This window comes from Eschscholzia californica, unplaced genomic scaffold, assembly GCF_041429995.1.
Source record: "Eschscholzia californica isolate CP2 unplaced genomic scaffold, dmEscCali1.0.p SCAF_2, whole genome shotgun sequence".
Classification (NCBI taxonomy): Eukaryota; Viridiplantae; Streptophyta; class Magnoliopsida; order Ranunculales; family Papaveraceae; genus Eschscholzia; species Eschscholzia californica.
Genome location: NW_028238309.1, coordinates 52,041,021 through 52,068,374, shown reverse-complemented (window position 1 = coordinate 52,068,374; position 27,354 = coordinate 52,041,021). Strand labels below are relative to the sequence as shown.

The 27,354-nt window shown below is 34.4% G+C and overlaps 1 protein-coding gene across 1 annotated transcript; it reads left to right on the top strand.

Annotated features, from left to right (window-relative positions):
- The first annotated feature begins 11,799 nt into the window (after positions 1-11,799).
- LOC147558869 (transcription factor MYB60-like) lies at positions 11,800-13,798 on the top strand. The gene is made up of 3 exons (XM_086660593.1): positions 11,800-12,183; positions 12,364-12,493; positions 12,693-13,798. Exons 1-3 carry the CDS (start codon positions 12,051-12,053, stop codon positions 13,513-13,515), a joined length of 1,086 nt encoding a protein of 361 aa, XP_086516719.1. The 5' UTR covers positions 11,800-12,050; the 3' UTR covers positions 13,516-13,798.
- Positions 13,799-27,354: the final 13,556 nt, after the last annotated feature.

Below are 27,354 nucleotides of genomic sequence, written 5' to 3'. Positions count from 1 at the left end.
CTTTCTTGGACAGTTTTTCATTAGTATAGATATATGATAGGAAGAAACCAGTGTTGACAGAATAATATAATGCTAATATCTTTCCTTTTCATATTGGGTGGTCCAGCCTTCAACAAAAAAAAAAAAAATATTGGGTGGTCCATCTATCCACCAAACATATGTACTTAATACATGGTTGCCTTGTTTGATAGTGGGGATTGTTCCATAGTTGTCCAGTGAAGAGATCTCTCAGACTCACCAATGGGAAATCAAGTCTGCCAATAATGGGGAACCAAGATCTGCAAATAATGGGGTGCATTAAAGGTTTCTCTTGTTCTTTTTGGAGGTTGGTTTTCAAATTTGTGGCAGGGAAGAAGGGAAGTCACCTTCTATATATATGGTCAAGTCTTAAGTAGTTATAGGGAGGGGCACACTCTTGATTGCTTCTATTATGAATAACTAGATGTTGATTCCTCCTTCACGAGTGGCCAACTATTATGTTCTAGTATTGAAACCCAACTAGAACATAATAAAAGCTTTAGTGGGAAAGCGAAGACGAAAAACATATTTTAAAAAATGAGTTGAAACCAAAAAGATCTAGTTTTAAAACCAAACCCGTTGTAGAAGAGATAAAGAGAAAAAAAAGAACTACTTCGAAAATGAGTTCAAATCTTAATTAATGGGTGGTTATGGTGTATAAATTATAGGTTAAATTGAGGATTAGAAAAACAAAGAAGTCCCTTTTGGACTTTTCATTATAAGGGAGATTTTAAAAGGCCTCCCCGTTTTTGTTAAAAGGCCTCCCCATGATTTCGTTGACTTAGTAAAAACCCTTTGACTTAGCTTGGTTAAAGGGCCCCCCTCTTTGAATGGGTGAAAAAAACCCCCTTTAAAGGTGTATTTCACCCACATTTTCTCTCCTCCATCTCATTTTCTCTCTCTGCCACATCATCATCTTCTCCGGTAGGTCGCCGGCCGGCCAAACTTCCGGCCGGCGACCTTCAAATTTTTTTTTTTTTTATTCTCTCTCTTCTCTCCAAAAAAATATTTTTTTTTTTTTTTTTTTTAACTCTCTCTCTCTCTATAGATCTAGAGAGAGAGAGAGTGCAGCCATTGAAGGTCTGCGAACAGACCCTTTGAAGGTCTGTTCGCAGACCCATTAGAGGTCTGCGAACAGACCTTTTGAAGGTCTGTTCGCAGACCTCTAATGGGTCTGCGAGCAGATCTGGATCTGCTCTCTCTCTCTCTCTAGATCTCTAGAGAGAGAGAGAGTTAAAAAAAAAAAAAAAAAAAAATTTTGGAGAGAGAGAGAGAAGAGAGAGAATAAAAAAAAAAAAAAAAAAATTGAAGGTCGCCGGCCGGAAGTTTGGCCGGCCGGCGACCTACCGGAGAAGATGATGATGTGGCGTGGTCAACATCTCTGGTCTTGGGTTAAGTTTGACCTAACGGCGTTAACTTTGCCGTTAGGTCAAATATTGATGAAGGAGGTGCTCTTTTGTAGAGGGGGCCCTATAACCAAATGGGTTATAATGAGGGGCGCATTTAGCGGGGAGGCCTTTTAACAAAAACGGGGGGGCCTTTTAAAATTTCCCTCATTATAATTGGACCTTAAGTCTTTTTAGGCTTATCTTTGGACCTATCCTTGGCGTCCCATTAGAATCACCTTTAAAGATCAAGTCCAAAGATGTCTATTTCAACAAAAAAACAAAAATGCCCAAAGATGTCTTAAATCATGTTGTTACAGTGCTTAACCAATTCATGAATTTTGGTGTAATTTCATATTATCTCTTTATTCATGTCTATTTCAACAAAAACAAAAATGTCCAAAGATGGGCTTTACGGCCGTTATGATGACCTTTAAAGGTTATTATGTGGCCTTTAAGGGTTCAGAATATCTTAAAATCAGGTTGTTATGGTGTTTATTCAATTCGTTAATCTGAATGTATCTTTGTAGTATCTCTTCTTAATGTACGAGAGCTTTGTAATGACTCTTGTAGTCCATGTAAAAAAAGAAAATCAGAACTTTTCGACCTCTATTAAACAAATAAATTTAGGGTTTCAAATGGACATGGAAAAATATAAAGAAAGTACAGTTTATTGATATTCTTCTAGTACTAGTTTGTTATCCCATTTTCCGTTCAGCAAATCCTTTCTTCGTGTTGAAATGTTAAGGAGCACAAGTCCTTGTGTTAACGATAAGATATCTCCAATGCAACACTGGATCTTAGAAACTTTGAGTGCCACGTAGGACTTTTAAACTTTTTCTTTTAAAACTTTCGTCAATGCAAAACTCAATTTGGATCTCTACGATTATGTTATGATAGTTAGTAGAGATATCTCAAAAAGACATTCTATTTTTATCATTTCTTGGGGAATTTGGTCTAAATTCCATGTAAATTTCTTTTTTGAGGAAAAATGATCACTCAATTTTGTATAGTCTTTTACTCTAGGTATTTTCGTAACTTACAACTGCTTGCAAGAAATTTTTCATAACTTGCAAAGGGTTGCCACTACTTGCAAAAGGATTGCAATGACTTGCAAAAACATTCCAACGACTTGCGAAAAGAATGCAACTGGTTTGCAAAAGGGTTACAACTGCTTTAAAAAGAAGATTGCAACAGTTTACCAAACAGTTACAATTGGTTATAAAAACATTGTTGGATTTTTAACAAACAAAATACAAAATTTTGTATTTTTAACAAAACAAAATACAAATATTGGAGGTTTAACCAAACAAGAAATATATTGTCTTTTTAACTTAAAAAACTTTAAACTGGGTCTTCGACCAATTTTCTGTCTTTTTATATGGACTCAAGAGTCATTACATTATGAATTGAAGAAACTCAATAACTACCATCCTAAAGACATCTTAGGCTCTAAGGGCAATACAAAGACCCTTAAGGTTATTCTGTATGGAACATGAAAGCCCATTTATTCATACTTCTATCTATCAAATTAAATAAATCATGAATGTCCACTTCCATGGGACTCGAATTGAGACCCCTGGTATGTAAAGTACGTGTCCAACCACTATACCAACGGGTGGTGGACACTCATCATTTTAAATACTTTCTAAGCCAATGGACATCAAGTCCCCTTATATCTTCAAAATAAACTAAAGTAACAATATAATTTTAGCGTGTGGCATAAAATGCATTGGAGACACAAAGAAATCAGGATTTCTTTTTTCACTGCATAGTAATGAGAATCACAATTGAAACTTGACAAACATGACTAATATAATTTTTTTTAGCTTCGCATTGGTGCTCTAAGAGAATCTCCAACGCAAAACCCGAAAAACTCAAATTGTTCAATGTGTTAACCCACACTTGAAATTCTCTTTCCTAGATGAGACTATTGAGATCTTTAATCCAAAGACATCTCTTATGCAACACTCTAAAAACTTAGTAAAATTAATAATCATTTTCAAGATGAATTTTTTTAATACTGAGTAGACGATTGAGATCCTTAGAGCATCTTCATTGCAAGATTCAATCTTAAAATCTTAGGTGCCACCTAAGACTTTAGAGTTTTTTTTAAAAAAAACTTCTCCAATGCAAAACTCAATTGAGATCTTAAGGTTATGTAGAAGCATTTACTTTTAAGATGTCTCAATTAAAACCCTTATTTTTGATGTATAATTCGAGTATCTAAGCATCCTAGTCATCAAATTAAACTTAAGGACAATAGAAAGTTTTTATATCTCAACTACTTTTTCCTATTAAATTGTATGTGTGATATGTGTAGTTATTTAGACTTTTTTGAGTGTTACATTGGAGAATGACTTGAATTGGAGATACTCAGTTTAGCCATATAAGAAAGAGAATCTCAATTGAGACTTGCACATAAGTCAATTAGATTTTATTTTTTTGAGTTTTGCATTGGAGATGCGTTAAGAGAAATATCAAACATTGAATATCTCATGACATCTTAGAATTAAATGTTGTTACACCATTTTAAGACCCAAATTAAGTATGGGTTATTTCCCAAATGGCCCTCAACTTTGTGACCAGCTTCCTGCCTGACCCCCTACTTTAACAATAATTTCCGTATGACCCCCTTTTTCCGTTATCTTTAAATTTCTGTTACTCTCTCTCTCCATCTCATTTTCTCTCTCTGCCACATCATTTCAACACGCCACATCATCGTCTTCACCGGCAGGGGTCGGTTTTTTGTTTTTCTCTCTCTTCTCTCTCCCTCTTTCTAAAAAAAAATTTGTTTTTTTTCTTTTTTCGTTCCCCCCTCTCTTTCTTTAGAACAGATCTAGAGAGAGGATTCATCACGAACAGAAACAGATTCATCACGAACAGAAACAGATTCATCACGAACAAAAACAGATTCATCACGAACAGAAACAGATTCATCACGAACAGAGATCTGTTCGTGATGAATCCTCTCTCTCTAGATCTGTTCTAGAGAGAGAGGAATGAAAAGAAAAAAAATTTGAGAGAGAAAGAGAAAAAAAATTTTGAAGCTCGCCGGCCGAAAATTTGGTCGGCCGGCGACCCCTGCCTGTAAAGATGATGATGTGGCGTGCTGAAATGATGTGGCAGAGAGAGAAAATGAGATGGAGGGGAGAGAGTAACAGAAAGTTAAAGATAACGGGAAAAGGGGGTCATATGAGAATTATTGCTAAAGTAGGGGCTAGGCAGGAAGCTGGTCACAAAGTTGGGTCATTTGGGAAATAACCCATTAAGTTTTGCACTAGAAATAGTTCTTAGAATTAAATCTCGAGTAACACTCAATTCAAAGCTTCTACTACAAATGTTGTAAGAACATCTCCAATTGGACACTCAAGAAAAACTCTATAAATCCTAAGTTGTTAAAAGTACATCTTTAAAGTGTCTCTTTCCTATATGGCTGGTTAGAGACACTCTAGTAAAAAAAACCTTCTCCAATTAATGTAGATACTTTGAAGGTCATGATTTTAAAGTAAATGTCTGAAGCGACAAACTCAAGTAGACACTTTAACTTTAGAGTATCTCTCTTAAGACTCTCTATAATAAATGCATTCATGTAACAAGAGAGTGTTTAAGAATGTGTTCCACTAGAAATTTTTTTAAAGAAATTCTAAATATCATATGTGACACTTAGAGGGGAATTGTCAATGATGCCTTTGGATGACATTCTAAAGTCCACGAATGTCTGTGGCATTCAATCAAGACATTTCAAAGTCCGTGAATGTCAATGACATTGGGAAATCTATGGACTTTGGTAGACTTGGACTTTCATTGACATTTTGGTGGCTTCTACTTTAATTTATAATCAATACCAACAATCGTAATTAAAAATAATAATAATTATTTGTATTATTATTATTACTTGAAATGATACTTTTTAGTGATGTTTCAAAAATATTTTGACATTTTCGAAAATCTATCTTGATATGTCAAAAGCGATCAACCGATCTTGATTTAGGTATAAATAATTATATATCTGTGTCCGTGCGCATGTATACATAGTTTAAGTATACATAATTACATATACATTATATAATATTAAAAGCTAATAATCATTATTTAATTGGGATTATAAATTAATATATAAACCTTTTTTTTAGATATATAAAAAAGTGTATTTATTCATGATGTATCCACATTGTGTTGATGCAATGACTTAAGGTCCACGTCAAAAAATAAACAATGATATTATAGTAATATATTTTATATGATATAATATATATCAAAATACAGGGTCGTGGCTGATAATTTAGGAGCCCCGTGTTAAAATTTGATTGGGACTGTTTTGAACGAACTTGATGAAATATTTTTTATAGAGTTATTTCCTTTTTGGACCCTTACTTTGTGATGACCAACTTCTTTTTTGACTCTCTGTTTTTCGTAATTTCAAATTTGGCCCATGTATGGGTAAATATCCGTCTAATGAGGTGCCATTAAAATTCAAGGTTCGTTCGCTTTTAAAGATAAAATCCGCGAAGCCCGAAAGTGGGTTGGTTGTCCACCGAGTGGGCGAGACTTGTAATAATCCGACAGCAGTCCGAATTATTACCCACACACCCAACCTCTAGCCGCTAAATCCATACTCGCTTCGATGTAACACGTGTCATGCGGTAACTACCTACGCGTATGGGGACATCCTACAATTTGAAAGTTAGTGCATGATCCACAACCGCCAAGGCGCCACGTGCCTTGTGTTTATTCCGCGAATATCTACGTTACCGTCTACAACCCCCTTTATTTAATTTCGTCAGTTAACTTTAACGGTTTTTATTTTTGTTACCAAAATTACCCTTCTTACAAAACAATATTATAAATTCAAAATTGACCGCCTTTTGAATATGGGCTCATTCCCAAATAAATTTTAACTTTGTTAGAATAAGTTTGGGGCCAAAATGAAATTATATCTCAAAATTTTTAAAAGCACCACCTCATCTCTCTCTCATCCACTTCATCATCTCCACCTCATCTCTCTTGTCAACTCATCACTCTCGCACCCTCATCATCTTCTCCGGCGAAGGTCGTCGGGTGGTCAAATTTTTCGGCGACCTTCAAATTAAAAAAAACAAATTTTTTTTTGTTCTGATATCTTCTTTTTTTCTATCTTCCTTGTTCTTCTTCTCTTTTTTTTTCTCTTTCTTCTCTCTTTCTCTATTTCTCTACTCTCCCTTTTTCTAAATAGCTGTGGTGAAGAGGCTTTCTTTCGCAGGAGCAACCAGACCCTGAAGGTCCCGACCAAAATCCTGGTCTGGTTTAACCAGACCAAAATCTAGTATTTGAAACTGAAGGATATAGTCCTTCGGTCTGAATGAGATGTCGTTCGACCAAGACGGCAATGCGTCAATTTGTCAGTTAGGATAACGATGATTTTACCCGGAAGATAATCTAGTCCGGTCCAATTAGGGGTTGTAATGCTTAGCTAGAAGCCGCTTACGATCGTCGGGTTACTACGGTAATCCGCGCTAACATAGACCGGATTCTACAATAGGTTACACAAAAGAGTGGTAGCTTGATCGGAGAGAGTTGACTCATGGGAACTTGCCTATAGATGGATATGATCCAATCTGATAGTGTCAAAAAGATAGAAAGAATCGGGCTCGAAAAAGAAGCCCGAAAAGTGGTAAAACCCACTTATAGGGTGTCCTGACCAAGTGCGGTAAGGGAATGGTCAGGACCGGTCATATAAGGTGGTTGGGTCGGCCAGGGTAAGCCCACTAATGGGCTTAAGTGGCCAGCCACACCATAATTAAAGGGGAAACCCTAATTTCCCTTAAAAGGGTATTAAAGGAAATTCGGGTGTTTATCTTTTTCTGAGACTCTTATTGAAACTTAATTTGAGTGAGACTCCTATTAGGGTTTCTCTATATAAGGGTCATTAGAGCTCAGAAAAAGGGTTCTCAGGAGAAACTTCATCTCTCTCACAATATACAGCTAAGTGGAGAGATAGAGTTTTAGAGAAAAAGCTCCCAATCTACCTATGGAGTCAAAAGAAGAATGGTTCTTCTTCTCAACCTTCCATGGAGTTCTAGCAGACAACAAAGAAGGGAGATCAAGTTATTTACTAGGGTGTCTCAAGTAGAGAAGCGACAATTGGAGTTCTCATCTTCTTCGGCATAAAGTCATTGGAATCTAGTTCGTGGGAAAGCGAATCCAGGTATTCTACTTTCAGTTTGTAGTTCATTATTAGTTCATGTATGCGATCCTGATTAATTAGTGTTAAACATATGATGTTTGAGATTCTGCTTACAACACTAGTTAGATGATTATATGTATTAAATACATACAAAATCCTACAGAAACTACATCTCTGTCTTGTTTAACCAGATCGAAATCTGACTATTTGAAACCAGATCCGGTGAAAGGAAACCCCTTCACCGGAGCTATTTAGAGACAGAAATAGTTGAGAAAGAGAGAAGATAGAGAAAAAGAAGAGAGGAAGAACAGGAAGATTGCGAAGAAGAGATTGGAAAAAAAAATTTGACTTTTTTTAGTTTGAGGTCGCCGAAAAATTTGACTGGCCGACGACTTTCGCCGGAGAAGATGACGAGGTGGTGAGAGATGAAGTGGAGGTGATGAAATGGATGAGAGAGACATGAGGTGGTGCTTTTAAAATTTTTGAGATATAATTTCATTTTGCCTCCAAACTAATTCTTACGAAGTTAATATTTATTTGGGAATGAGCCCATATTCAAAAGGGGTCAATTTTGATTTTATAAAATTGTTATAAGAAGGGTAATTGTGGTAACAAAAATGTCAATCATTAAAGTTAATTGAAAAAATTAAAAAAATGAGGCCAAATTTGAAATTACAAAAAATAGGGGGCCAAAAAGGAAGCTGATCACAAAGTAGAGGATCAAAAAAGAAGTAACCCTATTTTTTTACGGCTAAGGTAATAACTAAGAATTTTAGAGTAATTTTTGTGATAAAAAAATCAAATGGAGTAATAAACGCTGCCACAAATTAGTCTAACATTTCTCCACATTTTTTAATTTGAAGAAGCTTTTATTTCCACGTAGTATTGTTCAGAATTCATAGAACGGAAACTATTTTCAAAGATAGGTTTTTATTATGCCCCCGTCAAAAGAATTTGATGAACAAATCGATCTTTTATCATGAAAAGAAATACAATATTTTGATGAAGTTATTAAAATTAGAAGCAAATGTTAGTATTCATAAAGAAAGTGGAAAATTGAGTTTCTCATGTTTTGATCTTTACCATGTACAATGTGTGACCTGCCATGTTTCATATGTGAAGTTTGGTCTTTGATATACAATAAGTTTATAAAGAACTTTTGCATATATGCCCCTTGTGGTGGGGGTCCTGTGCGGGCGCACGGTCGGCGCCCCCACCACGTGGCCCTTAACAATACCATATTAGTTATTAATCTATTTATCACAATATATTACACTTTCTAACATAGATATGAAATTCATGAAAGTCCGTACAATGTCAATGGAAATGTCAATGAAAATCTATGAAGGATTATACAATGCCAATAGAGATGTCATTAAAATGATATTGAGAATTCGTGAAAGTCCGTGAACTCTACATTGCTAATGAAAATGTACATGTCTATGAATGTCAATCAAAGTCACGAATGACTACACCCCGTTAAGTGATGGAATTTGAGTGTCCCGTTGAAAATTCCCTCAATAAAAATTAACTCCAAGTATCCCATGCATCCACCTTTATTAATTGTACGGTGAGTCTACCGTCCCAATTAACAGACATTCATTACTTACCTCATTGATTTCTTTTACTGAGCTGGCATAATCAAATCAAGGGGTCTATATGCACAGACAGGCTGCTTTTCTATATACTGTACGAACCCTGTAGGCATGTTACTCTTTTTTTTTTCTTTTGCTGCAAGGTAGGCATGTTAGTCTTGCGGATTCATATTACATTTTCTTTGTTCACACAACAAAATTCATATCAAATCGTTGGATATGTGTTTTAACCGTACCATATGGTATTGAAAGTGTGTCTCTAGTCTGGATTTTTATAGTTGTCTCAGACTCTCAGTGTACAAGTGTCGAGACAATTTTGATCAGTCGTAAATTTGACAATATCACTGGACTTCGGTCAGAAACGGAACCCGAACATCTCACTGAGCTTGATCAATTTATGTTGTATCCTACAAATTTGACAATGTCCACAACTTCTCTTTAAAATTTTGTACTTAAAAGAAATGTTTTTGCTTCCCCAAAGTGACGGCCAATTATTTTAATAGCATCATATATGGAAAACCTCTGCTTTGTTTTCTTGAAGACAATTATATCTTAATCTGAAAATTTAGAATAATGTAACTAGAATTCTCAAGATTGGAATTCAATCTTGGTCGGCCGACAACCGATTTAAGAGGTTTATAGTGAGGGACGGATACGGGATTCCGACCCAGGGGATGCGAAGTTACATACCAAAAAAATAATAATTTTTACAAATACAGTAATTAACAATTCAGTAATTATTATATTAGTTTCATCTCTATATTTGAATTGTAACTCAGGGACAAAATAACTAACATATGTGTAAATTTTGTTGATATTCAAATAGAAAGAACTTAAAGAAACCATTACCCGTTTGATCACTGGTAATTTGGGACAAAATAACTAACATATGTGCCTTTAAATTTGTTGATTGATACCTCCCTTATTCTATAATTACAGTATAAACGCCAAACTGCTTGTTAAACCAAGAACAAGACCAACTAGACTGCCTCTACTTTGTTGTTTGATACCTCCTTTATTCTATAATTACACTATAAACGCCAGATTGCTTGTTAAACCAAGAACAAGACCATCTAGACTGCCTCTAATTTGTTGTTTGATATCTCCCTCATTCTATAATTACAGTACGAACGCAAGACTGCTTGTTAAACCAAGAACAAGACCATCTAGACTGTCTCTAATTTGTTGTTTGATACCACCCTTATTCTATAATTGCAGTATAATCTCCCTAACTACCACTAATTAATTTTTTTTGGGGTTCGAGGAGGTGCGGCACCAAATTATTCTCACTTTTAAATTTACCATTTCTTTGAGGGAAATCTTACCTTTCATAGTATAGTTTACCTGTAGGCATTATGAACATTAACTCTATCTGCTCCAAAAGTGTAAGTCTTTACACTTTCTTTCTAGTTTTCCATGAGTATCAAAAACTCATCATGTCTCACTAAAAATAGTATTTGGGGGTGAAAAAAAAAAGTGGTAAATGATAAGATCAGTTCATGACTTTAAGTAATTAAAAGATGCCTTTGGAAGGAATAATAATAAATACAAAACGAATGATTGATCGATTATTGTCTTAAGGAATATATACTGTCGTAGAGAAATATTATTTTTTTCACTAAAAGTCTTACTCAGAATTTGACTCAAAACCTGAGTTGTCCTGTTTTAACCATTTTAGTTGAGATGTGGTATAAAAATCTCAATGATTTTATTATAAGAGAAAATAAAGATCGAGATATTTATAAACTCAGTGAGATAATTTATCGAACTGTTAATGATTGTAGCATTACGCGCATGGGCGGATCTTAGTGGAGACTATCCCTGACTGCAACCAGGGATAGAATTTCTAAAATGGCTCACTAAGGTAAAAGCAACTATTAAGGCAACCAGGGATATAAAAATGTACAGCGCCTCACAATGCATAAACAACTAGCAAGATATAGCTTAGTGGTAAAGCATTCACCTCCACACACATGAAGTTTAGGCTTCAAAGCACTTTTTTTGCCTATTTTTTTCCTTCTTTTGGACAAAATTTTCTTTTCTGCCGTTTGTTTTATTGAAATTTTAGGCTATCCAAGTGTGATTTCAAATCCTAGCTCCGCCCCTTGATTACGCGTATCCATGATTCATGAATATGGAGTAATAGTTCATTATTAAAAGTAAATATGAAAGTTTAATTATCAAACCAAACAAGACCCATCAACACAGAGGAATTTAATAGCCATTACTACTTCAAATCTAAACATATCAAGTCTCACAACTTTTTGAGAAACAAATGCTGGTCCATATGAACTCAAAAAGAAAACAACTAGATTACACAAATGAATGCTGATCCATCTACCAATTACAATACTTTTTATCATCACATCTCTCTCTCTCTCTCTCTCTCTCTCTTCCTTTTAACAACTGGGAGATGCTAGAGTGCCCAGTTTTTAGCCCATTAAATTGCCCAGCCGATGTGGAATCACTAAAAGACAAGGATTTTTCAAAGTTTGACTACGGTGAGGACCGCTTTTATTTCTAAATAAGGAAAGTTGGGCAATTTAATGGGCAAAATTGCTGGGCACTCTATCATTTCCCTTAACAACTACACTAATAGGTAGGAGTGAAATGTTGCTTGTCTTAAAGTTTCTTCAAAGAGAAAAGTTATGAGAGTCAGAGTGGTAGATCAGATCATCAAAGGGTCAAAATAGCTATACTCTCTATCTCTATCTCTCTCATTCCCTTCTTTCACTCTCAATGTTATGTTGTATATATGAGTGATCACATGTGTATTGATGTCTAGTTCAGAGTAGTAGTATGAGTTAAAGAGAGAGAGAGAGACAGAGACAGAGAGAGAAGTGGAGAGAAAAAAGAGAAGATAAGATAAGTGAAGGGAAGGAAGCCATGGGCAGACCTCCATGCTGTGATAAAGTTGGAATCAAGAAAGGACCTTGGACTCCTGAAGAAGATCTCATCTTAGCTTCTTACATCCAAGACCATGGACCAGGAAACTGGAGATCAGTCCCTACAAATACTGGTATATATACAAACCCTAATTTTTTCTCTTTCTTCTTTACCAATAATTATGTGTTTTTTTTCTTCCATTCAGATGCTTATTAAAAAAAACAAACACCCATATCTTAGGGTTTTATATTTTATTTTGTTGTTTTGTTTAATGCTATAAGCTGATTGGTCAATCTTGATTCCTTTTCTCTAGGGTTACTTAGATGCAGTAAAAGTTGCAGATTAAGATGGACCAATTACTTAAGACCAGGGATCAAGCGTGGGAACTTCACTGAACTTGAAGAAAAGACTATAATCAGTCTACAAGGTTTATTGGGTAACAAGTAAGTCTCAAAACCCTAGCTACTCTATTCCCATTGTTATGAAACATTTGAAGTTTATTGTACTTCTGAAGGTTACTTTAGTCGATCAGAGTTCGAATCTTACTGTTTCCAAAAAAAAAGTCAAACCCTAGTCTGGGTATAATTATTTGTTGATCATTTTCTCTTTGTTTAACATACATTTTGATGATTTTGAATCCAGATGGGCTGCAATAGCTGCTTACCTTCCTCAGAGAACAGATAACGATATAAAGAACTACTGGAATACTCATTTGAAGAAAAAACTTAAAAAGTTTCAGTCAGTTCTTCAACCCCATTTGGGATCATCAACAACTTTCCAGTTTCTTAACAAGAGTGGTAGTAGTACTAGTAGCTACAGTGAGAGAAGGAACTTTGATATATATCAAATTTCTTCAAGTATGAGTATACCAAAGTTAACTAATAGCTATTCTAGTAGTAGTAGTAGTACTTATGCTTCAAGTACTGAAAACATTTCAAGACTCTTAACAAGTTGGGTGAAACCATCTCCAAAAGTTAGTGGTACCACTCTGATTAGGTCAAAGCAAGAAGGCGATGAGGACGACAATGATCACAACCATAATGAAGAGAAAATGTACCACCATGGAAGTAGTTGTAGCCATAGTTGTAGTAGCAACGACAGCATCGATGAGAAAAAAGATCAAGACTTAGTCGTTAAAGCTTCACAAGTGAGCGATCGCCCGGATGTTATTAAGAAAGTTGAAGATGAAAATGAAAGTTGTGATCATCTTATCTCACATGATGAGTTTGAATCCCTCTTGAGATTTGCAAATATAAGTAACACAGAGTGGGAGAAGTCATCTTCAGATTCAACACTTTATGAGTCTGAAATTCATCAAACTACTACAATTGAGGGAAAAATCAATTTGCTCTCAGAAGATCAGAATGAGGATCATCATCCAGGATTATTGGAAACCCAACAACCTCCATTCTCTTCACTTGAGAAATGGCTCTTTGATGAAACAACAGGAGAACCATTATTTTAAGGATTTCAAATGATTGCTTGTTCCAATTTCTCTCTTAAAATATTGAGCATTGTTGACTACATGAGCCCTATAAAATTGGGAGTTGTATAATTGGTTTGGGGTAGTCTCAAAACTTGGAATCTCTTCACAAAGTGAATGACAGGAATTTAGGTTTCTTTATGTAATATTTTGTCTCAAAATAACAAACCTAGCTAAGTAGTTCACCCCCTTTAGTCCTCTTTTATTGTTTACATTACTTCAACTAATGTTTCCATAATGAATAATTATTTCATGGGTTGTAAAATTAAACATCTCCTCTCGCTTTTACAAACAATCACACAACTTAGTTTTGTTTTATTATTGGAAACGGTCTACTTCTAATAGACCATGAACTAGATCAGAATCATTCTTAACGAATCTATAAGAAGTGATCCAATGTTTTTCATTGGGTCAGGCGTCAGGGTAGAGACTAGAGACCAAAGATCTTGAGCAACCGATCCGACAGAATAACTGAAAAGATAAAGAAGTATCGTTAATTTCTTCATGCTCGTTTCAAACTCAAAGCACCGTTTGTACAGATAAGAACCCCCTTCTTTACATGATTTCTTCTTCATATAGATAGATATAGGATCTATGGGGCAATGACTTAGAAGTACATTTTGTGCAACAACCCTTCCTATCTGATAGAAAAGGATCCCATGATCCTGAACCGATCTTACCTAGGTTAAGCAGGTCTTACAATAATTGTTATAATAAAGAACAAAAACCAAGAAAAACAATAAAGAAAAGTAAATAATCACAAGTAAAGATTTACGTGGTTAAGTTTATTAGACCTACTCCACGGCAAACAATGGCGCAGTGATTTCCACTATGAATGAATAATAAGTTACAAAAATATATCTAGAATTTCAATTTATATAGCATAGTGGAAAATCCTAATTTCACTGTCTCATCGTCTCTCTTTCTAATTCCAAAAGTACATGGACACCCTTTATATTGATAACTAGGGCATGCATAAGCTAAATGAACTGGACCAACAAAATTTGTCACAGATCGCAAACTAGATTGGATATTGTTTCCTATTCAAGATACTTCTGACAATAACTTCGAAGTCAAAAGAAGACAACTATAAAAGATACCAAAAGCAATTATTACATAGTGAAATAATTGAGACTACCATCAATATAGAAAATGACTACAAACACACAGTGACATCCCAATTAGTGACACGATCCAATATTAATTGTGGTATGGTAGAATTTAGTGATGTTTCCTTTATCTAACATTCTCCTGTTCCATTTATAAATTTCCAATGAATGATAAAGCAAGAAAAATATCTAAGATCATATGTGGTAGGAACAGATAATTAAGAGAATTAAATGGAGATTTACACCTGATGACAATACCTGATTTTTCTATTGGATTCAAATTAATCACATAACTAACTAATTTCTTTTGTTTCCATTCAAAATTATACAAGAATTATAAGCTAGTGAGTTGTCTATTCCAACTTTAATTTAGTTTTTGTAATTGAGTTTGACTCTAGAACAAGTCACGCGAACGATAATCCTTTTTGTAGTGTGGATGGATGATATGTTATTGGCCCTAGAGAAGCAAGAAGAACGGGACTTTGAAGTGCAAAGAGAAACATAATAAAAGTGCAAAAATTGAGTGTTAGAAATACAAATTCAACACTTCAATTGCCTCCTCGACGGGGTGCTTAAACTTCCTTTGCTTCCCTTGTTATGGATTGGAATGTGGAATATTTGGTCAGATAAGAACCAATGACTGCTAGGAGAAGATCTATTGAAGAACCTAAATTTGATGAACCAAATCATGAAAATGGAATCTAGTATTTACAATTGGAGTTGCTGCCAGCCTTGGATCAAGAATGAAACAATTCAATAGATACGGTAAATTAGGATGGTTGTATACCGATCCCTTGTATTACATTTATACTACTAGGGTTTACAACTAAGCGGAAACTTTACATAATAAGGGATATACATAAAAGAAAGACATGATATACAAGAAATGTAAGAATATCTCAGAGGATATTCCCAAGATTGTTACTTGGGTGAGACTCTAACCGAGTCCAACCGGTTCACTGTCATTACCCTCCCGCAAATTGAACGCTGGACTGGAGCGGAGATTCAATTTGGAACAAAGATCCAAGAAATGCCAATGAGAGAGACTTTTGGTGAGAATGTCGGCCAACTGATCCTGTGACGGAACAAACTTGATAAGAAGAGAACCATCCGCCATCTTTTCTCTAACGAAGTGGTAATCCAAAGCAATGTGCTTAGATTTGGCATGAAACACCGGGTTTGCAGTCATCTGAATCGCACTTTTGTTGTCACAGAAAATTCGAGCAGGTGAAATTACTGAGATACCAAGTTCCATGAGAACAAAACCTATCCACGTCAAGTCAGCAGCCGTAGCAGCAACAACTCGATATTCAACTTCAGAACTCGAGCGAGAGACTGTGGGCTGCTTCTTCGCACTCCAAGCAATTAAATTTGAGCCCAGAAAAATAGAAAAACCTGTAGTGGAGCGACGAGTGTCAGGACACCCAGCCAATGAAAACTTTACATAATAAGGGATGTACATAAAGGAAAGACTTGATATACAAGAAATGTAAGAGTATCTCAAAGGATATTCCCAAGATTGTTACTTGGGTGAGACTCTAACCGAGTCCCACCGGTTCACTGTCATTAAAGAACTATAGAGTTTCAAGTTACATTTTCAGTTGGGATATGGTCAACAATATGTTATTTTTTTACCACCAAAAAAAAGTAAAAGAAAGGGAAAAGGAAAAAAAAAAGATAAATTTTGAATAATATTTGCGTGTGAAGATTACTACCAAATACTATTAATGAACAAACAATAAGACTGAAGAAGAGCGATAAACCATTAATGGAGGCTAGAGTTTCATTAGATTGAAGTTAGGTTACAACTTAGAAGAGCAGTGACAAACACATAAATAAATAATAAATGCAAAAGACTAAAACCCCCAGAAGGGACAAATGACTAAACTATTACGATTTAGAAAATCAAAATAGAGATCAACAAAATCAGGCAAATTAGCTTTTTGTTGGATGGCTGGGCGTGTTGATTTTTGAAGTCTAGATTCCAAATATCATGGAGGCCACCTAAAAGAAATTTGCATCGATGGAGGATCGTTTGGGTGGTGTATTTGTCGATGATTCATGGAATCTTCACATTTCTCGTCGAATTAAAACTTAGAGATTGTTCTCCTAATTGTTCTCCTCAAAAGTTTCATCCTCCCTTGATTCCTCAATTGACTCTCGTAAGTGGTTGCTTTCTAACCATGAATTCTCAATCAAATCATTATATCCAGAGCTAGAACATCAAGTTGCGCTTTCACAACAACCAGTTTCAAGTTGGATTTGAACCAAATGTAATCCTTCAAAAATCTCCTTTCTTCTCCAAGCTATCATCCATGAAGTTGCTCCAAACACGGACAAGATCATTAGAAGAGGCTCCACAACTCCAAACAGATGTGCTTTGTGGAAGACCATTTGTTAATCATACACCTTTTTGTAGAGGTCCCATTCACTTGTATGATTAGAGAAGCTTTAGGCCCTATTATTATAACAATACACAATCAATCTCCTAACTATTGAGAGAATGGACACCAAAGAAGGTTACATATTGGAAGTCCTTCCTTCACCTTTTGCACCCTCATGTAATTATATGGGCCATATGGTTTGAGCGTAATAAACTGTGGAGAAGGACCATGATAAAGAAGTTACCATGAATAATATCATCATCCACGTAAAGAGTCTAATACTCTATTGGAAAACTAATCAACTAAGGAGCAAATCGACTGCTTTCAGCCAATACATCAGGAATTGGGATGCTTTATTTAGGCCATAAGCCTCACGTAATGTTTTTATCACCTCTTATATTTGGTGCAATGGATGAAAGAAGGGTGTCGTGAAAGAAAGCGCCATATCTCACTGTTACAATGTATCGAGATAGGGTAGTGAAAGGTCTTCACAAACGGATGTCAATGAAGTGCTTTTCCAAAACATGAAAAGTCAGATTTTCAACTCAAAAGTACTTTTAGGGTTTCGTGAAAAATCGTTTTCTACAACTTTTAAACTAAACCAAAAGGGTGATTACCCGCATACGGGAAAATTTGACAAACTATTATTTATCAACTAATAAGCATACTCCATCAAATAATAGAATAAAAGCATGAAATATTAATCCATGAAGTATAAATAATGAAAAGAAAATCAAATCCATATAACACGTGTCTAAAAAAGATCAAATATGAGTTTCATCGCCAATCCTAGATAGTAAGATTAGTTATACATGGAAACTATAGAACTATCCATTGAAATTACAAATAAATAAAAATACAAAAAAAGAATATGGAACAGAAAACATCAAAAGAGATCAAAATCTGTAGCTCTATATGCCTCCATGTTGATGTCCAAGATTGCTCCAAGAACAATCCCAAGAACCCCAAGTAACAACCCTTTTTAGTTGTTTGAGAAGGTGAGAGAAACGAGATTTACAAAAGAAATGAGAAAAAAAGAAATTTAGAGAAGAAATGAGAAAGATGAAAGAGATTGGGGTAGAAATTGAGATAAAGAAGAAATTAGGGGGGTGGATGAGGGAAAAAATTATGGAGACAAGAAGAGAAGAAATTAAATTGGTAAAATAAGAAATTATATGATGAAGGTGAAAGAAAGGAAACAGGGTGAAAATAGAAGAAGAAAAGGGAAAGAGATAAGAAGAAAGGGGTAAGAAGAAAAGGGTAAAAATGAGACGGGTTTTGAGTCTAGTCCAAAAAACGAGTAAGAATGAGAGGTATTTTAAGTCTAGTCCAAATGATTGACATTAAATGTCCTTTTATAGGAGTTGGGTAGGGTTTTTAGGATTAAAATGAGAGAAGAAATAGAATTAATTATCTCTGTTAGGGTTCAAAGTCTGCGAGCTATTGGAGAGTCGGGATCATGGGAGCCAAGTTGCGGCAGCCATCATAGTCGTTGAATTGAAAATGCGCGAGTCTGGATGCTCTGGATTGACGCACGAATAGGGTGTACGGAAGGAAACTTACATCACGAAGCACTGGGATGCGCTCCATGAGGTGCTCTTTGCCAATTCACGGCCATCTAAGCAAGGTGCGGTGCTCGGCTCAATGGGCGCCGGATGTAGGAGCGTGCGTTGCACCTATTGAGTTCTTTGGAGCTCTATTAGACACTTTGCGATCTACGGTAATAGGTTGTTCCGTGTCCTCTTGTTTGCTAGCACATCACGCGAAATCCCATTTGCTCGAATTTGTTTGGAAACCATCCAGATGATCTCCCCTGAAGATGGCGTATGATGGCCTAGTTATGGTCTTCTATTATTAACTAGTCTATCTTGAGAGATTGGATTCAGTAAATACCTTCAAGCATTGCTTTGGCTTTCCTTCACTGTTCGTGGCTCGAGACGATATCGGCGGAGTCTAGAATATTTTGAGTTACAATAAAAAATTATAAACCAATACCTATTTTTTTTTTTTTTTTTTGATGAAGGAACGGATACCTATTTTGTCACTACTTTTTTAAAATGAGGCATCAATATTAATTTTAAAATATTTTAGGAATTTTGAAGTGGACCATCTCCTAACTTTTCATAAAATATTTGAAGTTTCTAGCAAAAGAATTGTTCATGATGTTAAGTGTTAACTAAGCTTGATGGACATTCTTTAACTAAACCTCTAAATACTGTAAAGCCTTGACAGCTAAGGTTTGGGAAATTATCTACTTAAACTCCAATCTCCTTAACAATTCCATCTCAATCTCTCATCTTATTTTGTATTAGAAGCAACATAAGATATCAGACGGAAAGTCCTTTATTAATCTATGTATCCCCCCATCATAATTTGGTCGATATGGCTTGAAAGGAATAACAGAGTATTGAATACAAAGTGTGAGAAAGAAGAATCATTGGAGAATGTCATTGTTTCAGTTACGAGTCTCATTTACTACTGGACTTCTTCCCAAAATTGTTTTAAGAACACTTTGTTTAGTCAATTAATTAGAGATTGGGATGCATATGTAGGCTTTGAGCCTTTTGTAGATGATAATTGTTTTTGGTTTGTTGTATGCATGGGCTGACTAGCTATCTTGGCTTCCACCTTTGCTTTTATTTTCTTCATGAATGATAGTATTTTGCTTCTTCCAAAAAAAAAAAAAAAATACTGTGAAGCTAATAAATATTTGGGTCTCCATCACCTGAAAAATGTGGGTCACATTCTGGTTGGTGAGGTGGGCATTAAGGGCATTAATGTGAATAGTAGTGAAGTTGTCGGTACTACTATGCTTAGGGTTGACTTGTGAATTTGCAAGGGTGACCACATTTCAATAATATTGTTGGCAGTGGACATATCATCTATAAAAGTAAATTTTTAGTATGACCACATTGGTATACATATAGAGATGCTATTCGGGAAAGACTGATGTACATTAATTAATGAGGAATCAAAAAAGTTTATCGGGACTTCATACAGCCACGCCTCATCAACTACTCATCAAAAACACAATCAATCTTGTCAACTACAAAATTTAAGCAACATCTTTTGTTATCGTACATTAATATATGTTCGAAACAAAAAGCATAAAGGAGCGGTTAGATGTTGCTATTATTCAAAACCAAATGACGATATGTGAAGAGTATCAAGATAATATTGTATTATTGGTTATGAGAGTAGTCTTTTTAGGACTATTCTCAAACTCATCGCAAAGCATTGCAAACTCATTACAAACTCATTACAAACTGTTTGCAAAACAGTTCAAACTCATTGTGTATTGCAAATTGTTTAAAAAGCATAGCAAACTCATTGAAAAGCAGTGCGAACTCATTGCAAATCACTACAAACTTGTTGCAAACTCTTGCAAAACTTTGGAAACCTTTTGTAACTTAGATGAAAAATACTTAAAATTATTTTGGACTTATTTGCATAAACTTCAATGTACAAGAACTCATTCTATATTAGATATTTTTTGACGGGGTCTGGGGGCGTAGCTCCCGATTATTTGTAGAAATTTTCAAAGTTTTTAATAGAATAAAAAAATAACTTTTAGAGCTTGAAATTTATTTGGTAAATGTTGACGACCTTCTTTTTAGGATTTTTATTGTTCGGCATCATGGAGATCAAGTGATACCCTTAGGGAGTTTTGGCCAACTTTTTTTAATTTTGAAATTCTTATATTTTTTTTCTCTCTTTCACTTTATCCTTCTCTCACCTATAATATATTTTTCTCTCCTCATTTCACTTTTCCATGCTTAGTTTTGAGAAGAGTTAATTCCCTTGTTCGCTCTCAATTTATAGAGAATCCTCATTTTACCTCTAATTTGAAATCAACTTCTGTTTTGGCACTCATGTGTGTCCAAGATTCATTTTTGACCCATGTTTTTCTTTTTCAATTTTGTTTGTATTTTTATTTTGTCATTGTTACATTTTTTTTTATCTCTTTCGCTTTATCTTTCTCTCACCTATTTTTCCCTCCATGCTTAGTTCTGGGAAGGGTTAATTCGCTCTTTCGCTTTCAATTGGTAGAGAGATCCTAATTTCACCCCTAATTTGAAATCAACTTGCGGTTTGACACTTATGTGTGTCCAATATTCATTTTTGGTCCATATTTTTCTTGTTCAATTTTGTCCTTATTGTGTTGCAGTTTACTTTTGTTATTCTTACATTTTTTTCTCTTTCACTTTATCTTTCTCTCGGCTATACAATATTTTTCTGTCTTCATTTAACTTTTTCATGCTTAGGTTTGAGAAGGGTTAATGTGCTTTTTGGCATCGATTTATAGAGAAATTCTAATTTTACCCCTAATTTGAAATTAACTTCTGTTTTGGCACTCATATGTGTCTAGGATTCATTTTTGGCCCATATTTGTCATTTTCAATTTTGTGCTTATTGTGCTGTATTTTAATTTTGTCATTCTTACATTTTTTTTTCTATTTCACTGTATCTTTCTCTCACCTATACTATATTTTTCTCTCTTCCTTTTTGTCGATCTTTCTCTACTTCCTTTTTTTCTTAGTTGTTGTAGTCAAGGGGAGGGTTCGCTTTGTTGGAACCTTAGATAACTTCAGATTTAGTTAATTAGGTGACATCTAATTGTCGGTTAACCTTGTTTATTTGATTCATGCTTAGACCTTGTTTATTTGATTCATGCTTAGTTGTTTGATTATGAGTTGATATTAGTTGACGTATGATTCATGTTTAAATTTTATTAGTAAAAAAATTTACATAAATGTGAAATGCACCGTTAAGAGTGTATGTTATCACTAAAAATTATTTTCAAATACACTTTTACATGTATTAGATGCATCATAGGTAAAAACTTAGTTGTAGAGGTTGTTCGATAAATGTTTTGGCTACAGTGGAAATTAAAGCTTAACCATGTATAAGATGAAATCCTGACTCCCACTGATCCTCAAGCACCACCATGCACGTGGTATTCTTTCAAGTACAACAGTTACATTTTTTTTGGGGTTACATGGAGCACTTGTTGCATTTGGGTCTATATATCACGTCTAGGTCTCACCTTATATTGTCTTATATTTGTGGTATTTTAATTAAAAATTAATTGGCAATGAAAGAAGACAACATGCATTGTTAGTTGTCGATCTCTCATTTTTTTTCTCTCTAACAGTAACCATCTTCAATCTCTACGGTGAAGGGAATGATCCCTTCACCAGGATCCCCTTTCTTTTGAATAGGAATTCTAATTTTTTTCTACTTTGATCCAGGTGGGGATTAGTTTGGTTTGAATTTCTTTTTATAACCTTTCATCTCCTTCTTCATGTTCAGATCTTCTATGACCTTCCTATTTCTTTTTCTAGGATTATCAGTCTGAAGAGAAGTCTAAATTAGATCTGTGGGTAAATCCCAAATATGAGATTATAGAGAAAGACAAGATCAGTAGTCGCTTTACTTCATTTGATTTGGTAGTTTTCTTCAAGTACTTTATTTAAAGACTTCAAAAAGGTTGTCCATCTGACACTTCAACTTAGGATTTTCTTCTGAGTTGATTCCTATTTGGCCCCCTACTTTGTGACCAGCTTCAAATATGGCCCCCAAAATTCTGTAAATTCAAATATGACCCCCTGTTTTCACACAAATGCCATAACTACCCCTCCTATTAATGTATTTTCAAAATAAAATAAAAAAGAAAAAACAAAGAACACCAAAAAGAAGACTTAACAACATCTTATTAAATCAGGAGGACAACATCTTATTCACTCAACAACCTCGTCTTGGTTCATCGTTAATTCCTACATATATTTAAGTATAATAAAGTTTAAGACCTTTAGGATCTTCTCATTTGTGATCTTTAGGATCTTTTCATTTTGTGACTTTCAGGGTTTTTTCATTTGTTATGGTAATGTTGCACTCCTTTAGGCTTTATGTTGTAATTTAGGCTTTATGTTGTAATTTAATTATGTAAGTCTCGTATTGTAATTTACTTTTATATGTCTCATGTTGTACTCAAATGAATCAAAACTTTCAAAACCATGTAAAATGTATTCCTACATATAAATGAAATTTCTGATTTGACAAAAAAAACATATATTGTTAGTTGTTGATGTATCTTTGTTCACTTAAGACTATTCTCACATTAGCAAATATATTTTTTTTGAGAAAGATGTAATATATTGATTATTGTGCCGAGACAGCACTCAAAAAGTCGAAATTTACATATTAGATAACACCGACTCCCAAGAAAACAAGAAGACTGAGAAAGGTACCCCTATGAAAATTCTAGTTGACAAAGCCCATGAAAAAATTAATGTCTTGACCTCTACAATTATTTGCCTATCTTTAAATATCCTTGTGTTTCGCTCCTTCCACAACGCCCACCATATAGCAAAAGGAATAACAGTTCTTAAGTATCCCTTTGTTGTGCCTAACTTATATCTCTTCCATCTTGTAAAGAAAACCTCCATCTGGTTTGGTATACTCCTGACACCGAAAATTAATGTCATCAAAATAAAAACAGAACATTAATTTTTATTTTATTTTTTCGGAGAACGTAAAATTGTGTTGGACTGTTGACATAAGAGTAGCCAAATTCCAAGGAGATAAATGAAAAATTACTAAGTAACTAATACATCATAATGGAAAACAAATTCAAAGAAGAGTGTTGAATTATGACAACTTTCATTGTTACTCTTGATAAAGACAATATGGACCTATCTCCTTAATTAGGATATTGACGTACTACTATATATTCATTATGAACTGTCGTTCTTCTTTTTCTTCAACAATGAAAATCATCACTAGAACTTGTGGGCAATGTTCCTGGCCTGGACCACATACTAAATAAAACCCTAAAAGTAGGTAATAGTTGTGAAACTACTTCAAAAGGAAAAGATAACAACCCTTTACCCTTTGTTGGTTAGTTTAATGCTGAAAAAGAAAGAAAAGAAAGGAATTGCAGCTTTCAAACTAAAGACAAGTTTAGTACTATTTCACATATGTGTTTCTGCTTAGGGTGGCTAAACCTAAAATAACTAGGAAGTAATCCTAAAACAATTAGTTCCCTCTATTGGGGGTGGACTCTGCTGGCTGGAGATAGACACAATAGGGGCCTACCTTCTTAATTAGGATATTGACAAACCATTCATAATGAAGTTTAGTTTTTCATCAACAATAAAAATCATCCATTCACTTGTGGGTTTTGTCCTTTGCTGGACCACATGCTAAATAACCTAAAATATGTAACATTAGGGAAGACAGGACTTTGGGTAGTAGAAAGGGACACTGGAGGAGTTTTGTCCAAATTAATTTGGTAACCACTCCCATCAATAGAATTGACAGTTTAGTAGTTTTACTTGGTTTAGACCTACAAATGACAAAAAAAAAAAAGAAGAATAAAATATAAAAAATAGGATTAATTCCAAAATAGACTTTTGCATCCAACCCTTACAAATAATTAGCGCTAATGATATCTAGTGTCGTGTTGCAAACAAAAGTAGAAGTTCTTTTGTTTGTAGCACAAACATTCTTTCTTAATAAAATAAAAAAACATCATCAAAAATATATTTTATTAGAAAAGTCAAGAAGTTAGTTTGTGAACCTTGGAAGTATGGTGACGGAAGTGTGGTTGTAGTTTAGACGTGGTGGTTACTATGTTTTGGCGGTAATGGCTACGAGGGTAGTAATGAAAGGGGTAACATGGTGGTGATGGTGGAAGTATGACGGTGGTGGACTGGTGGTGTATGACACTTCGTGATTGTAGAGGAGTGACATTTATTATAGAAACTCTTCACATAGGCACACTAAAAGTAGAGTGTCATTTCTTGAATCTAAAATTTATACCAATAGAAATTTTAGTTGTAACTATTTTTTCCTATTGAATTAAGAGTAATACATATAAATATATATATATATATATATATATATATATATATTAAATAAAATAAAATTATTTAACTATCTCCATTAGAAACAAAAAAAATTGAAATGTCTCTATTTTAACACTTCCCAAAGAGAATGTGATGTAGATTGTTGCGGAAGCGTAAAAGTAATGGAATTCACCATTATAACAATGATAAAATACGTAAATAAACTGATAAAATACGTAAATAAACTGATAAAGTAAAGAACAAAACGATAAACTTGATTAACAATAAACTTGATTCATAATATTCTCTGATCTGAATAACAAGGACAGACCTGACTTCCTTTTATAGGAACTTAGAAACTTCTAGATAGACTCAAATTAGGATTCCTAAATATCAAAGATACTCAAATATAGAAACTTCTAAACCTAGACTTAGTAGGAAATATTAAAACACGGAAACTCCTAAACTCTAACCCTAATGGACTCGGTCATGAGGCCCTCTAACTAGTTCGACCGTGAGGCCCATCTTGATGGTCTCCATCAGAATGTTAATTAGCACTTACAACTCAAAGTTTTAAAGTCCTTTAGTATCTCAGGGGAGATGCTCTTAACAAGGGGTCTTTGACCTCCCTCACCCAAAATCTAGAGAAGTGAAAGTTTCACATATTAATAAACCATCACCCTTTCTCAAAATAACTGCAAAGAAGATTACCCCTTAACCTTATCTTTAGAAAAATGATAAAGTTCCCTCCCACCTTACTCCCTTGTACACCATCATGCCTATGTGACAGATAAAATTAGGGATGTTTTTAAAAGTTCACACACTTGCAAGGAGTGAAAATGAAAAATACCTTTTTGTCTTATTCTAATACGGTAGACAAGGGAGTGAGGTGGGAGGGTAACGGTTTAGCATTGAAGTGACCAGGACGTCTAATTAAATGGAGTAAGGTTAGAAAACTTACAAAGACATCAATGTCGATGACAAGATCCTTAGGTCTATGTAGACTCTGATCACTAAAGTACTTGATGTAATTACATTTCCATCCGTTTTTTCTTTGATAAACTTATGTTTTTTGTCTTTGATATAGTTATTGCATATGGCACCATGATCTACTGTACTCGGCGGCTACGTATGCGTGTCCGCTTGCATTAATCGCGTATTAATCATTCATATAATTTAATGTACTCGTCGGTGTTTAAGTTAGATTTCCATTTGTTACTTCTTACGTAATAGTTTTGGGATCGTTATGTGTACAGGCGGGACCCTCTCACATGACAGACCTATAGGCAGATCGACTTGCGGCTTGGCTCATGACTAACCCCCATTCAACTGTCTCTTGTGAGAGTCGGGATATTTAAATAGTGCGCTCATAGGCACCCGTACGGGGGAGTCAAGTGACGGAGGTGCAAAAAGCAATTTTGGGAGGCGTCTATAGACGTTGGATATAAATAAGTTAGAAGCAGAGGTACAAGATATACTAAAAGTTAGGTCAAGAGAATTATATAGAAGATCTTTGGGTATTTTTGTTCTCTCCTATTATAATACTAACAATTGAGACATCACATATGACATATGTTTTTAAGTATCTAGATATATTATAGTATAGATGGACAGAACTTCAAATAAAATCTTTGCTTTTAAGCAACTAATATATGGGTAGTACAAATATATGTGTCAGGATGTATTTTATTTGTAGGGGCTGCTCAGTTACATTATTTAAAGAGATTGTTATTGTACCAGGTCAATGACCTCTAAGGCAGGCAATACACTAGAAAAGGCTAACTACTCAACAGTTCTCAAGTGTGTGATTTACCAAGACATTAGTTCCAAGCTTGTACAAAATCCTGTCCACTCAACAATGAACAAAACTACATAATATTTTTGTGTATAATTATTATTATACATTATTTATGTGTATATATTATAATAACATATTATGTAAAAGAGAGTAATATGTCACATTGGTATATGAACAAAACATCACAAATGATATGTGAGGATTTCAATGTTGAACAGTATACTCTTAAATTTTTTGGCCCCAGCTTTGCAGCATCTCAAATAGTTTCTGGGAATAAAGGCTTGGTTTATTAAGATTGGCTTAAATTTGAGCGTATTTTTAGTTTAAGATGATGAAAGAAATTATTTTATTCTTTAATAATTTTCAAAAGAAATACAATATCATTTATATAGTTGGAATACTATTGGTTTCTAATTTAGGTGTTGTTTGGCAACCAAAAGTATAAGTATTTTTGCTTGTAGTAGAAGTTCTTTTGCTTTAAAAAAATAAATAAATTTTAAAAGTATATTTGGCAAAAATATTACTTATAAGTAAAAAAATCAAAAAGTTAGTTTGGTTATCCAATTTACTTTAGATAATTTTATTTTTCTTTTACTCATAGAGATACTTTATTTTAAGTGAATTTATTTATGATTTCCATAATTATTCTTGTATACGAAGTGGTGGTGATATTAGTGGGT